The 14,270-nt window shown below is 41.4% G+C and overlaps 1 protein-coding gene across 1 annotated transcript in view; it reads left to right on the top strand.

The window, feature by feature from the left end:
- Positions 1 to 14,270, top strand: part of SMCHD1 (structural maintenance of chromosomes flexible hinge domain containing 1) — a 168,505-nt gene that overhangs the window by 131,142 nt on the left and 23,093 nt on the right. Inside the window, exons 37-42 of the mRNA XM_048840395.2 lie at positions 5,499 to 5,651; positions 10,271 to 10,397; positions 10,593 to 10,712; positions 12,359 to 12,444; positions 13,491 to 13,613; positions 13,863 to 14,053. Of these exons, the coding sequence (XP_048696352.1) occupies positions 5,499 to 5,651; positions 10,271 to 10,397; positions 10,593 to 10,712; positions 12,359 to 12,444; positions 13,491 to 13,613; positions 13,863 to 14,053 (800 nt within the window). The remainder of the gene's footprint in view (positions 1 to 5,498; positions 5,652 to 10,270; positions 10,398 to 10,592; positions 10,713 to 12,358; positions 12,445 to 13,490; positions 13,614 to 13,862; positions 14,054 to 14,270) is intronic.

The raw sequence follows: 14,270 nt of genomic DNA on the forward strand, positions 1-14,270 counted from the left end.
CCGTTTCTCCCAGACATGGTCCAGCATTACTTTGGACCATTGGGTCTTACGCACGGTACGGAATGGGTACTCGCTGCAATTCTCTTCCCTCCCTCCCTCCCACCCCCCTTCCCTGTCCCTCTTCAGGGACCCCTCTCATGAGCGTCTCCTAGAGGAGGAGGTTCACTCACTGCTACAAGCGGGGGCGGTGGAGGCTGTGCCACACGGCCTAAGGTGGAAAGGTTTCTACTCCCAGTACTTCCTCATCCCCAAGGCCAAAGGGGGCCTTCGTCCTGTTTTAGACCTGCGAAAGCTCAACAAGTTCCTGGTCAAGGCGCGGTTCTTCATGGTCTCTCTGAGCACCATCATCCCTTCCCTGGATCCAGGAGGCTGGTACGCTGCCATCGACATGAAGGACGCATACTTTCATATCGCCATCCACCCAGCTCATTGGTGGTTCTGACACTTCACCGTGGGCCAAGAGCATTACCAGTTTGCGGTTCTCCCGTTTGGTCTAGCTGCGGCGCAGCCCCACGGGTGTTCATGAAATGTAGGGCGGTGGTGGCAGCCTTCTTACGGAGGCAGAGGGTCTGGGTTTACCCGTACCTCGACAATTGGCTTTTGGTTGATCTATCTGGAGCAGAAGGGCAGGGCCACATGGAGGTGGCCCTGAGATTGTTTTGTGAGCTGGGGCTCCTGGTCAATGTCCCCACCCAGGCAGGGACTCCCTGGACTTGGAAGTGACAGCCCCAACGGACATGCTGGACTCCCTGCAGTGGTGGCAGTCCCAGCCTGTGGTTTGCGAAGGCATCCCCTTTGCTACCCCACAGCTGGACCTGATGCTGGTGACAGACGCCTCAGACCACGGATTGGGGGCTCACCTGGGGGACCTCAGGACTCAGGGCTTGTGGTCCAGAGCAGAGTGATCACTCCATATCAGTGTGAAGGAGCTCAGGGTGGTTCGTCTAGCCTGCCAGACCTTTCACGTCACTCTGAGTGGTCACAACGTGACAATTCTAACAGACAACACTACCACCATGTTTTATAAAAACAAGCGGGGCAGGGCCCGTTCCTTGCCGCTCTGTCGCAAGGCTCTCCTACTCTTGGACTTTTGTATAGCCCATGCCATTCTCCTTGAGGCATCCTATCTCCTGGGGGTTCAAAACGAGCTGGCAGACTGCCTCAGCAGATCGTATCGCATGCATGAGTGGACGCTCAGAGCAGACGTCTTGCTTTCGCTCTTCCGCAGGTGGGAGTTTACCTGGGTATACCTGTTTGCCACCAGCTGAGGGCTCTCACCTCTGAGCCACCATATATAGTGTTTTACAAGGATAAGGTTCAGCTCCGACCGTATATAGTGTTTCATAAGGATAAGGTGCAGCTCTGATCGCACCCCAAGTTCCTCCCTAAGGTGGTCTCGCAATTCCATTTGGGCCAGGACATTTGTCTGCCAGTGTTTTTTTTCCAAAACCCCATACGGACCCGAGTCACCGCAGCCTACACACCCTGGATGTCCGTCGAGCACTGGCGTTCTATTTGGAGCACACCAAACCCTTTCTTAAATCTGTGCAGCTGATCGTGGCCATAGCTGAGAAGATGAAAGGCCTCCCGGTGTCAGCACAGGGGATCTCGTATCTTGGATAACAAGCTGCATCGGGGGGTGCTATGAGCTTGTAGGTGTTCCGGCCCCAGCAGTCACAGCCCACTCGACCAGGGCGCAAGCGACTTCCACTGCTTTCCTGGCACAGGTCCCGATCCAGGAGATCTGAGAGTGGTGGCTACTGTGTTAAGATAGAATATTAGAAAGTAGGACTAGAAGGGACCTCAGTAGGCCATCTATTCCAGCCCCCGCACTGAGGCAGGACCAAGTAACCCAGGCCATCGCTGACAAGTGTTTTGCCTAACCAGTTCTTAAAAACCTTCAATATCAGGCAATCCATAACCTCCCTTGGAAGCCTATTCCAGTGCTTAACTATCCTTAACGTTTTTCCTAATATCTAACCTACATTTTCTGTGCTGCAGATTAAGCCCATTACTTTTTGTCCTACCTTCAGTGGATATGAAAAACAATTGATCACTGTCCTCTTTATAACGGGCCTTTCATAAATTAGAAGATCCTTTTCAGGTTTCCTCTCAGTATTCTTTTCTCAAGACTAAAAATGCCAAGTTGTTTTTTTTAACCTTTCCTCATAAGTCATGTTTTCTAAGTGTAGCAGGGCCCGCTTTGCTCCTGTCTCTGCTCTGTTCCAAAAGCCACTCAGAGACTCTGGGGCTCAGCAGTCACCGGTCCAGTTTATTTACAGTACCACCACCGCACCATATACAGCTTGGGGATTTCAGCCTTAAGGACTTCTCAGCCTCTGCATCCAGGAGGGAAAAGCTACTGCTCTCCTTCCAGTCTCTGGCTTTCCTCTGGCTTCCTTCCTCTGAGCCTGTTTGTAGCCCCGGGCCAATGAGGTTGTCAGCTGTTTCCCATTTGCCAATCAGGTGCAGGTTTCTCTAGCCAGCTCCAGTTTACGTCCCTCAGTTGGAACTGGCATGCCAGAGGGCTGGCTCAGGAGCTCCTGCCCAACACCCTTCACACTAAACTTTATCATTTTGTTGCTCTCTTCTGAGTTCTCTCCAAATTGTCCAAAATGTGGGGCCCAGAACTGGCCCTGGTACTTCTACTGAGGCATCACCAGTGCTGAGCAGAGCAAGATGATTACCTCCCATATCTTACATATGACATTCCTGTAAATACACCCCAAAATGATATTAGCATTGTTGACTTGTATTTAATTTGTGGTCCATTGTAACCCCCATATCCTCTTCTGGAGTACTACCAGCTAGCCAGTTATTCTCCATTTTGTATTTGTGCATTTGATTTTTCTAGGCCTAACTGTGGTGCTTGCACTTGTCTTTATTGAGTTTCATCTTGTTGATTTCAGACCAATTTTCCAATATGTTCAGGTCATTTCAAATTCTAATGCTATCATCCAAAGTGCTTGCAATCCCTTCCACCGCGGTGTCATCTGCAAATTTTGTAACTGTGCTCTCCACTCCATTATCCAAGTAATTAATGAATAGTATCATATGCAGGACAGACCCCTGTGGCATCCCACTAGATATGTCCTCCCACTACTCTGAGTATGGTCTTTCAACAAGTTGAAAGAAGAAAAGGAGTACTTGTGGCACCTTAGAGACTAACCAATTTATTTGAGCATGAGCTTTCGTGAGCTACAGCTCACTTCATCGGATGCATACCGTGGAAACTGCAGCAGACTTTATATACACACAGAGAATATGAAACAATACCTCTCCACCGACTACTTTTTGAAATCGGTCAGTTAGTTCCTAACCCATGTCACATGTGCTTTCTTGTTGCTGTACAGTTCTAATTTTAATGAGAATGCCATGCCGTACTCGGTCAAATGCCTTACAGAAGTTTAAATAGTTTACGTCTATGCATTTACCTTTATCAACCAAACTTATAATCTCATGAAAGAATGAAGAAAAGGAGGACTTGTGGCACTTTAGAGGCTAACCCATTTATCTGAGCATGAGCTTTCGTGAGCTACAGCTCACTTCACCGGACGCCAGCTCAAAGCTCATGCTCAAATAAATGGGTTAGTCTCTAAGGTGCCACAAGTCCCCCTTTTCTTTTTGCGAATACAGACTAACACGGCTGCTACTCTGAAACATGAAAGAATGAGATTCCTCTTGGTTTTTTACACAACACCCTAACTGTATGAGCTGTAGCTCACGAAAGCTCATGCTCAAATAAATTGGTTAGTCTCTAAGGTGCCACAAGTACTCCTTTTCTTTTTGCGAATACAGACTAACACGGCTGTTCCTCTGAAACCTTTCAACAAGTTGTGCACCCACCTTATAGATCCTGCCAGAGAAAGCATATGCACAGACTAAAGCCAATAATAAATATCTCCCATCCAAAACGAAAACCTTCAGAGGTCATGAGGGAGGAGTGGGGAACTCCTGAAAATAGTTAATTAGCGAGTCTTGAGATTGTGCAGGCCCCAGAATGGAAGAAATGTGTCTTTGTGATCTCCACTGTTGATACAGTGGTGACATCCTTACCAGAGGATAATGGATAATTCCTGTTAAGAGGGATGTTTTTTCCAGAGATCCTGTAGACAGGAAGATAGAAGCCACCCTGAGAAAGAACTTCAGAGCCTTTTCAGAGCCCTAGTGGCAACCAAATGCTTTGCTAGAGTGTCAGTAAGTGATGTAATGTCCTAAAAATATTCAATGCCCACAACCATGGCAAATTCTGTCCATACTAAAGACGATATTCCTAACTATAACATTAGTGATGAAGTGTTCCAGGGATTCCATGATCCTTGCTGTGAGACCAATGTCAACCAGTTCAGTGGTCAGATGCCAACTTTAGCTTTACACTCGGTCAGTAGATAACTTCTACAAAACAAATTTGAGTACCATTACTACTATTTCAAGTGATTATCCACATATTTCACTTCTGGTGCACATGTATACCATAAATGTGAGATCAGATTCTTTTAAGCTAGTAGCGTCTGTTGGTGCTGCCTCTCCATCCTTGATGTGCTCATGGTTCCAACCCAAGGACATAAAAGGCTGAGTCGAACAATCATCCCTCAGTTCCTTCTTACTGCCCATTGCAACAAGACAGAACCCCCGCAGCATCTGTTTACTTTGCACACCATGCAATCTCTTGTTAGCTAGTAAGTGTAGATAGTGTATTTACTAGTTTGCTTACATGCCTTGGCCAAAAAAATTAAAAACCTTTATAATGTGTTAGGGAATACTCCCAATTCCGGAACTCTCACCAATATGGCTGAAACAATTCCCTGGGATTTAAAACTTGCCCCTTTTGTGATGCTGCTGTTCCACTCGATGTCCATTCTAGGTGCCTGTTTTTCCTTGGTGAGGGTTATCCCTGATAAATGCTCTGTTTATCTTTCTCCAAATGAACCCAGAAAGCTCTCTCTACTGGAATGTTCAATGAAGGCATCTTCAGATCCAGGAGTGAAAAATCCTGTCAAGCCTGAATAGAAACTTTTGGCTAGTGCTCCTGTGAGCTGCAGTTCTACTCTCCAAGGATCACTGCTTTTACCTAGAACTTTACATAACAAAAACTAGCAGAGTTTCAAACTAGAAGAGTTTGAAAGGTTGTGTAACAGCACCACCTGGTGATTCCTTCTATAACAACATTCACCCTAAATCAAGGGTTCCAAAACTGGATTGCGCCTTCAGCGGATGGAGTCGTGGCAGTCCCTGGTGCGTGGAGGACAGCACTTTGTTCCGTGCAGTGTGACCTCACTCATGCTGTGCTCATGAGATCAAGCTGTACGGAGGATGTAATTTTGCTCTATAAAATGGCATCTTCAGATGATGTCTGGGGTCTTAGGAGGAAATAATTCATTAAAATGCGGTCATACTGGCAAAGAGTTTGCGGGGGGAAGTTTGCTGTCCTAAATATTCAGTGCAAGTCTTATTCATGACCTACACAAATTCATTTTTGTTTTTTCTTTTTTATTAAGGATGAATACAACAACAGTACAGGAAATAATTTGGTTGGCAAGATAATAGCTGTAATTAAGAGTTCCAGTGAAGAAGATACAGAGATCCCAGTCTTTCAGGGGAAAGTTAAAACAATTGAGTTTCCATTTAACAGAGGATCTGCTGAAATTGTTGTAAGTGTTTTAATCACAATGAAAAATGCATTTTTATTTGAGGGTAACATTTCAGTCATTTTAATTAAATATTTTTTAATGGAATTCCTTGTTTTTTTCCATAGATTCATAGATTTTAAAGCTAAAAGGGACCATGAGACTATCTAATCTGACTTCCTGTATATCAGAGGCCATCAGATATCACTGTTATCTGTGTATTGAGCCCAATAAGTTGCTTTGACTAAAGCAGGTTGTCTAGTAAAGCATCCATTCTTGATTTGAAGACATCAAGAATCCACCACTTGCCTTGGTAGTTTGTTCCAATGGTCTGTTATACTCATTATTCAGAATTTGTGCTTTATTTCCAATTTGAATTTGTCTGGTTTCAGTTTCTAGCTGTTAGTTCTTATTACGCCTTTCTCCACTAGATAAGAGCGCTTTTGTACCTGGTATTTTCCCCTCATGAAGATTACATATGCACTCTAATCAATTCACCTCTCAGACTTCTTTTTGATAAGCTAAACATATTGAGGTCTTCTTGAAATGTAGAAAAGGAATTTGTGAGTGACAGCACAAGAAGTATATTACGCTCTTAGTCCTATAATAGTTTTTCTTTTATACTGAGCAATTTATTTAAAACGTTTCAGTGGGAAGGGGGGAAATTACTTAATTTCATGGAGTGCCATTCTCGAGGAAAATGCTGGATAGTGCTTCACACTAGCTTCTGGAAGCAGAAATAAAAAAAAGTCTCTCTCCAACCACTAGCACTTGGCCTCAGAGAGCCAGTTTGGCAGCCAAACTCCATTCTTCTGCCTCAACAGCAGAACTGACAGTGTTGCAGTCTCCCTCTGGTTATGCTATGAACCTTCTTTCTTTCCTGGTTATCTTTCCCTGGTTTTCAGCTGTCCTGCTTGTTTTTTTCATTCTGGCATGGTAAGATCCTACTGCTTTGGACAGGAACTCCTGTTGTACCCCTCTCTCCCTTGAGGGAATGAGGGAGTACTTCTGTAGTGACCATCTTCAGCGACCCTTGTATGTCTTCTCCTTCCAGTAGCAGGTTGACTTGTAAAGGTATATCTGCATTGCCAGGTGAAGATGTGATTATAGCATGGTTTGGCATACCCCGTGTTAGCTTTAATGTAGCTAGCACAGGTAACAATAGCCGGATGGTGGCACGGACTTCAGCACAGGCTAGCAATCAGAATACCAGCCCTCGAGGGCATGTTTACACTGCAGCTCGGAGCTTACCTGCCAGCCCAGATAGACTTGTTTGTGCTAGCTTAGCTAAAAATAACTGTGGATGTGGTGGAACTCGCAGCAACTCAGACTAGCCCAGCTCACTCCTGGGACCAAGCTTGGATGGCTAGCCCAAACTGCTGCAATTGCTGCAGCATCTATACTACAGTTTTTAAAGTGCTAGCAAGTCTGTCTACCTGGGCTGAGAGGCATGGTCCGGAATGCAGCGTAGACATACCTTTGAGGGCTGATACTCTGATTGCTAGTCTGTGTTGAAGTCCATGCCTCCACATCTGTCCTATTATTGTTACCCATTAAAGCTAACACAGGTATGCCTATCCATGCTACAATCATACCTTTACTTGGCAACGTAAACATAGCCGAATAACCACCAATGCTCCCATTTATAGTATCTGAGAGCCTTTTGGTTTCCTATAACTTAATGTATATGAGTAGACCTACCAAACTCAATGGGTCTATTCATGTGCATTAAGTATTTGCAGGATTGAGGTCTTTGTTAGTTATGAAACAGCTTTTTACTTTTTATTCAACTGTAATTTTGCCTCAGAAATTCAGGGATATTCTTAAATTTTGACAGCATTCCATAGAATCATAGAATATCAGGGTTGGAAGGGACCTCAGGAGGTCATCTAGTCCAATCCCCTGCTCAAAGCAGGACCAATCCCCGACTAAATCATCCCAGTCAGGGCTTTGTCAAGCCTGACCTTAAAAACTTCTAGGGAAGGAGATTCCACCACCTCCATAGGTAACACATTCCAGTGTTTCACCACCCTCATAGTGAAAAAGTTTTTCCTAATATCCAACCTAAATCTCCCCCACTGCAACTTGAGACCATTACTCCTTGTTCTGTCATCTGCTACCACTAAGAACAGTCTAGAGCCATCCTCTTTGGAACCCCCTTTCAGATAGTTGAAAGCAGCTATCAAATCCCCCCTCATTCTTCTCTTCTGAAGACGAAACATCCCCAGTTCCCTCAGCCTCTCCTCATAAGTCATGTGTTCCAGTCCCCTAATCATTTTTGTTGTCCTCCGCTGGACTCTTTCCAATTTTTCCACATCCTTCTTGTAGTGTGGGGCCCAAAACTGGACACACTACTCCAGATGAGGCCTCACCAGTGTCAAATAGAGGGGAACGATCACGTCCCTCGATCTGCTGGCAATGCCCCTACTTATACATCCCAAAATGCCATTGGCCTTCTTGACAACAAGGGCACACTATTGACTCATATCCAACTTCCCGTCCACTGTAACCCCTAGGTCCCTTTCTGCAGAACTGCTGCCGAGCCATTCGGTCCCTAGTCTGTAGTGGTGCATTGGATTCTTCCGTCCTAAGTGCAGGACTCTGCACTTGTCCTTGTTGAACCTCATCAGATTTCTTTTGGCCCGATCCTCCAATTTGTCTAGGTCCCTCTGTATCCTATCCCTACCCTCCAGCGTATCTACCACTCCTCCCAGTTTAGTGTCATCTGCAAACTTGCTGAGGGTGCAATCCACACCATCCTCCAGATCATTTATGAAGATATTGAACAAAACTGGCTCCAGGACCGACCCCTGGGGCACTCCGCTTGATACTGGCTGCCAGCTAGACATGGAGCCATTGATCACTACCTGTTGAGCCCGACAATCTAGCCAGCTTTCTATCCACCTTATAGTCCATTCATCCAGCCCATACTTCTTTAACTTGCTGGCAAGAATACTGTGGGAGACCGTGTCAAAAGCCTTGCTAAAGTCAAGGAAAAACACGTCCACTGCTTTCCCCTCATCCACAGAGCCAGTTATCTCATCATAGAAGGCAATTAGATTAGTCAGGCATGACTTGCCCTTGGTGAATCCATGCTGACTGTTCCTGATCACTTTCCTCTCCTCTAAGTGCTTCAGAACCGATTCCTTGAGGACATGCTCCATGATTTTTCCAGGGACTGAGGTGAGGCTGACTGGCCTGTAGTTCCCAGGATCCTCCTTCTTCCCTTTTTTAAAGATGGGCGCTACATTAGCCTTTTTCCAGTCATCTGGGACCTCCCCCGATCGCCATGAGTTTTCAAAGATAATGGCCAATGGCTCTGCAATCACATCCGCCAACTCCTTTAGCACTCTCGGATGCAACACATCCGGCCCCATGGACTTGTGCTCGTCCAGCTTTTCTAAATAGTCCTGAACCACTTCTTTCTCCACAGAGAGCTGGTCACCTCCTTCCATCTTGACTAGAAGTATAGCTAAGGGTAAGTATCAGTTAGCATCACGAAACTGATAATCACATAGGTTTTCACTGATATTTTGAGTTTTGTGAACATGGAGAAATGAGGAGAATGGGGAAACAATTTTGATCTATAATATCTGTAACAGAACTTAAATTATGACTTACTAGAATTTTTGTTTCTCAGTAGTTGCTGACCAAATATCTATTTGCAATATCTTTTTGAAAGTCATTGAATTTCTCTAAAGGTTGTGTTGTTTTATTTCTTCTTGTATTGGCAACCTCTAAAAAGTGGCTTTCTTGTTTGGTTACGTAGAAATTTCTCCGCGTTAACAATGGAGTTCAACATTAGGTTTATTGTGATCATCACTTATATAAAGCTTGAGAAAGATGCTATGTATGTGCCGTTATTTAAGTTTCACCCAAACTAATTTTACTTTTATATCATTCTTGATGGTTGTGGTAATTGCTACATTAAACAGTAGGGAAAAATGAGGGTTTTAATAAGAAATTATTGAGAAATAGGATGGTCTAAAAACATAGTTTTTGGAAACGGGTTAATTTTCATCTTAGAGAAAGTGCCCTTTAATAATAAAATGACTTCTCTATCTGTTAGAACTTTGTTAACACTTTGTTCATTCACTTGGGACCTACTGTCTATTTCCATAGTAACAGCAGCAACTTTAACTCAGCATTGGAAGATAGGCACTTTTGTTACCTGGGTTTATATATTTGGCCTCATTTCCCATTGTGTTTGCATTGTTTTCACATGATACAAATGCACTCTAATACTTCCAGGAAAATTTTACTTATGGGAGAGAGTATAAGGTATATTTTTTCTAAATGTTTGATCTTACTGAATTCTACAACTACAATTCTTTAACAAAGTACAATTCTTTGTTTTTAACAAAGTAAAACTGATATTTTAGTCCTTAAACTTAAGGTATAGAGTGTTTAATCTTCAAATTTTTATTAAGAAAAGAAATTATAAATATTGTTAATTAAAGATAAAAGATAGTTATTGATAAATTTCAAAGTCAGTATTTAAAACATTATCCATATTTTATAAATAGTACTTAGTCAGCCATATGAGATTTGACTAGGAAAAATTCACAAGTCAAATTTTATTTGTTGTGATACATTTGTGCATATTATATGATGTATACATGTGTGTATATTTGTTTCTACAGAATCTAGTACTGGCAGAAAACAGCCCTGGAAGAGATAGCACTGAATATATTCTTGAATTTGAGGCAGACTTACCAGCTTTGGCAAAACCTCTGGAACCATACCGTCTATCATTTATGTTTTACAATGGTGAGTTTCAAAAGTAGCTTCAAAATACTTCTCATTCCTAAAGTTTGACTTTTATTTCACCCCCAGAAAAATCCATGTTGGTTTTGGGCATCTTTTTCTCTACATCAAGCTATGTGACATTTATTATGTACTTCTGTTAGTATTGTTAATAAATGTTGCTGTGTTTAAAAAAAATCTATAATTTTATTTATTTAGATTTTAAGAAACAGCAGCAGATGACAATGCTTACAAGAAAGAGAGACGAACTATCTAAGTCAATAGCTGCATACAGAAATATGTTTGATACCACTGAGCAGCTTGTTACTGAAATGAAATGTAAGTCATGTCATTTACATATATACCTGAAAAATAAAAAAAAAATATGTTTCGCAGGAAGGAAACTAGCTTTTTCCTGTTATCATTTTGATATTAAAGAAAGTGGAACTATCAAAATAAACTGTAAAATTTGTCTCCTCATTTTTTAATTTTAGAAAAAAGTAGTGTTTGTTGCATTGGGAGAAAAGCATCTGGTTATTTGAGTAGGTGTACGCATAAAAAGTCTAGCAGTTACCTTGACATGAGGCAAAATTCCTTAGGCCAAAGTTTTCTAACATGGGTGTCTAAAGATGGACACTTAAGTCAGTGGCCTAATTTTCACAGCTTCTGAGCACTTTCATTTCTTCAGTGAGAGCTGTGGGTGTTCAGCTTGCTGAAAATCAGATTGCATATTTAGTTCCCTAAATATAAATGTAGGGACCTAACTTAAGGCCACCACTCCCAAAAGTGGATACCTAAAGTTTCATAATGTAATTTTTCTCCCCTCACCCTAGAGACCATAACACCCAAAAGTATGAATCCAGGTTGGTTGTATGTTTCTGTGTCCCTACAGCAGACATAGGGGCATACACAAAAAAAATGTACATAAAAAAAGATTTTATAAAAAGAGGTAAAGGAAGAAGCTGTCAATTAGATATGTAGGGAAGGCTTACATGAAAGAGTAAGATAAGTACTCACACCTTCTTTTCAGCTGTTTGAAATGGGCCACCATGATTACCACAACAAAAGTGATTTTTCCTTCTGCTGATAATAGCCCACTTTAATTGAAGTGTCTTATTAAAATTGGTAAGGCAACCCCCATCTTTTCATGTACTCTGTATATATGTCTTCCTACTGTATTTTCCACTCCATGCATCTGATGAAGTGGGTTTTAACCCACGAAAGCTTATGCCCCAAAAAATGTGTTAGTCTTTAAGGTGCCACAAGGACTCCTTGTTTTTGCTGATACAGACTAACATGGCTACCACTCTGAAAAGTATACTTATACACTTTTGGTTATTCTTAAACTTACTTTGTTCGCATCAGCCTTCTTATTGACCCAAATGTTTCATTTGTTTTATATGCCACATATTTTGAACTCTTCCTCTCATTGTTAATTGCTAATATAAGACAAATGAAGAATATTGATAAATTATAAGAAACATTTGCTCTTTGCAGGACTAAGATCAGGGTTAAATTCCATAGGTATAGTTCTAATGTGGGCTCTCAATGCACAGCTGGGTTTGAATACTTGTGGTAGAGGAACTTTTAGGAGCATTCTCAGATTTTAGACTTTTCTGTCTAAGATAGGAGATCTGGACACGAGCTGTGCACTATGCACTATTTTTAAAAACATTTTTGTTTTGATTTGTTAGATTGAATGGAGAATAAGACAACAAAATTGTTGGGTTTACTACTTTGTTTTCAAAACTGTTTCAATATAATTGGGAAGCACTAATTTGAAGAGAAATTGTTTACGGTCTGGCCAAGTCCAGGAGCTCTTCTGATCAAATCTGAGGTGCGTCCAGTATACACTGGAAAGCACTTGTAATAGAAGTGTCTCTGACTAGGGGAAGGAATACTCCTAGAAGAGAACTCATTGGTTAATACATTTACCATTCCACCATTACCTACCACGCTAAGTGTTGTTTATTAAATTGTTTCAGATCAGGTCCAGGAAGCTGAAACAAAACAGTCTCACCTGAAGAATGAATTGAAAAAGCATCAAATTGATATTCCGCAGACAAACATAGTATGGCCTTTTAATTTCCTTTTTAATTGTTTATTTCACAACAAGCAACATATTTAAAACTGTACAAGTAAAGCCAACTGTCAGCTTGTGTTATATCAAAGAATCAATAAAATGTGTAATCCATACATACTTATCTACCAAACTTAAAAGTGTAAACTTGATGGGTCACTTATATGAAGTAGTGCCAAACTGTGCTTAATCCCTTACATAAAGCAAGCTTTCATTTACTGTTCTGTCAGTATGCCTGAACACTTATTTGAAGGGACCATTTCTGAAGGTGAGTAGTTCGCTGTGTCTGTCCAGATGCAGTCCTTGCTTCTCGGCAAAGACTATCAGTAGAACTGCCAGTTTTGAGGATTGCTATTTTATAATATTATACAGATAGTTATACATTTCACACATTATTGATCAAGGCTGAATTTAAATTAGTAATTTAGAGGTTCGGTACAATATCTCCCTTTATCAATTTCCCTGAAAGATCAGTTACTCTTTAAAGAATCTATTGAGACATCTTGCATTGGTAAAGTTTTGAGGTCATTATTGAAATAATTGAATATAGAAATGAAGGTTATAAATAATATATAATATTTCATCACAAACCAATACAATTAATTGTTTTTCTATGCATTCAACAGTCTGGCCAGTGGGTTTCCCTCTATTAGCGTAACCTTTAGGCAGAGAGCCTAATTGTAGTCTTCCAAAATTTTGTTCTCACAACCCAGATACAATCCTTCCCTCTGTCTCTTGCACTTTCTTCAGTTTCTCTTATGTCTTGGCTTAAGGCAGGCACCTTCATTTCCTTAAGAAGCAGTCAACCAGTCTGACAGATAGAAAAATGAAATGGGTACCTGAATTCTTTCAGCAAAAGGACCATAGTTGTGATGCCACCTCTTCTTCTCCTCTGACACCAACTAGAACAGAGCCATACTAAGTCTGGTCCAGATTGTTGTATGCTTCACAGCAGAAACCTGATTTACAGCTAGGTAAAATCTTTCTCTGCAAGATGAGATGATGTACAGGTGTTAACTTTCAGTCTTAATTTACAGTTGCAATACGTTGATTCTCTCATAAAACAAAAGATGTTGGAACAGGAAGGAGTAAAGAAATCTCCAAGAAGATCATGTACCCTTTCAAACTATCCCAAAGACAATCAGGATATTTTAGGAAAGGTGAGTTTTTTGTTAGTCTTTTTCACAACAATTTCATGGTGAAGAACTTCAAGCTGTTCAGTCAGTAAGCTCCTAAACAAGTTTCCAAGTAACCTCTGGAAAAGCAGCCTCCTGAAAGGGGTGCCAACAGCATCCCATCAAAATTACCCAGTTATTGTGATGAGCCTTCAATTGAAGAGGGATTGTGGTTAACAGAAAAAACATAAATGATCTTGTTTCCAACAAGTATTCTTTACTTCTGTTGTGCAGATTGCACATTTAGCACAGATTGAGGATGACAAAGCAGCGAAGGTCATCTCTTGGCATATGGCTAGTGATATGGACTGTGTAGTCACCCTAACTACTGCTGCTGCTCGTCGTATCTTTGATGAAACCCAGGGTCGACAGCAAGTCTTGCCTCTTGATTCTGTTTACAAGAAGACTCTCCCGGATTGGAACAGGTAAAGGAAAAAAATTTTGCTATTGTTTTCCTGGAAAACTTTTCCCTCACTATATATTTTTTTTTTAATTTTGTTTAACCTTTATATTAGCAAAGAATTCTGATTAGAAAATGTCTTCACAGTCATATTAACTAGCAGGAATGTAGCTTAAAATATTAAGTAATATCCCAGTTTTGTAAATTTAACTTTGTATTGTTACTTTCTATAGAAGCTTTTC

Source organism: Caretta caretta, chromosome 2, assembly GCF_965140235.1.
Source record: "Caretta caretta isolate rCarCar2 chromosome 2, rCarCar1.hap1, whole genome shotgun sequence".
Taxonomy (NCBI): Eukaryota; Metazoa; Chordata; order Testudines; family Cheloniidae; genus Caretta; species Caretta caretta.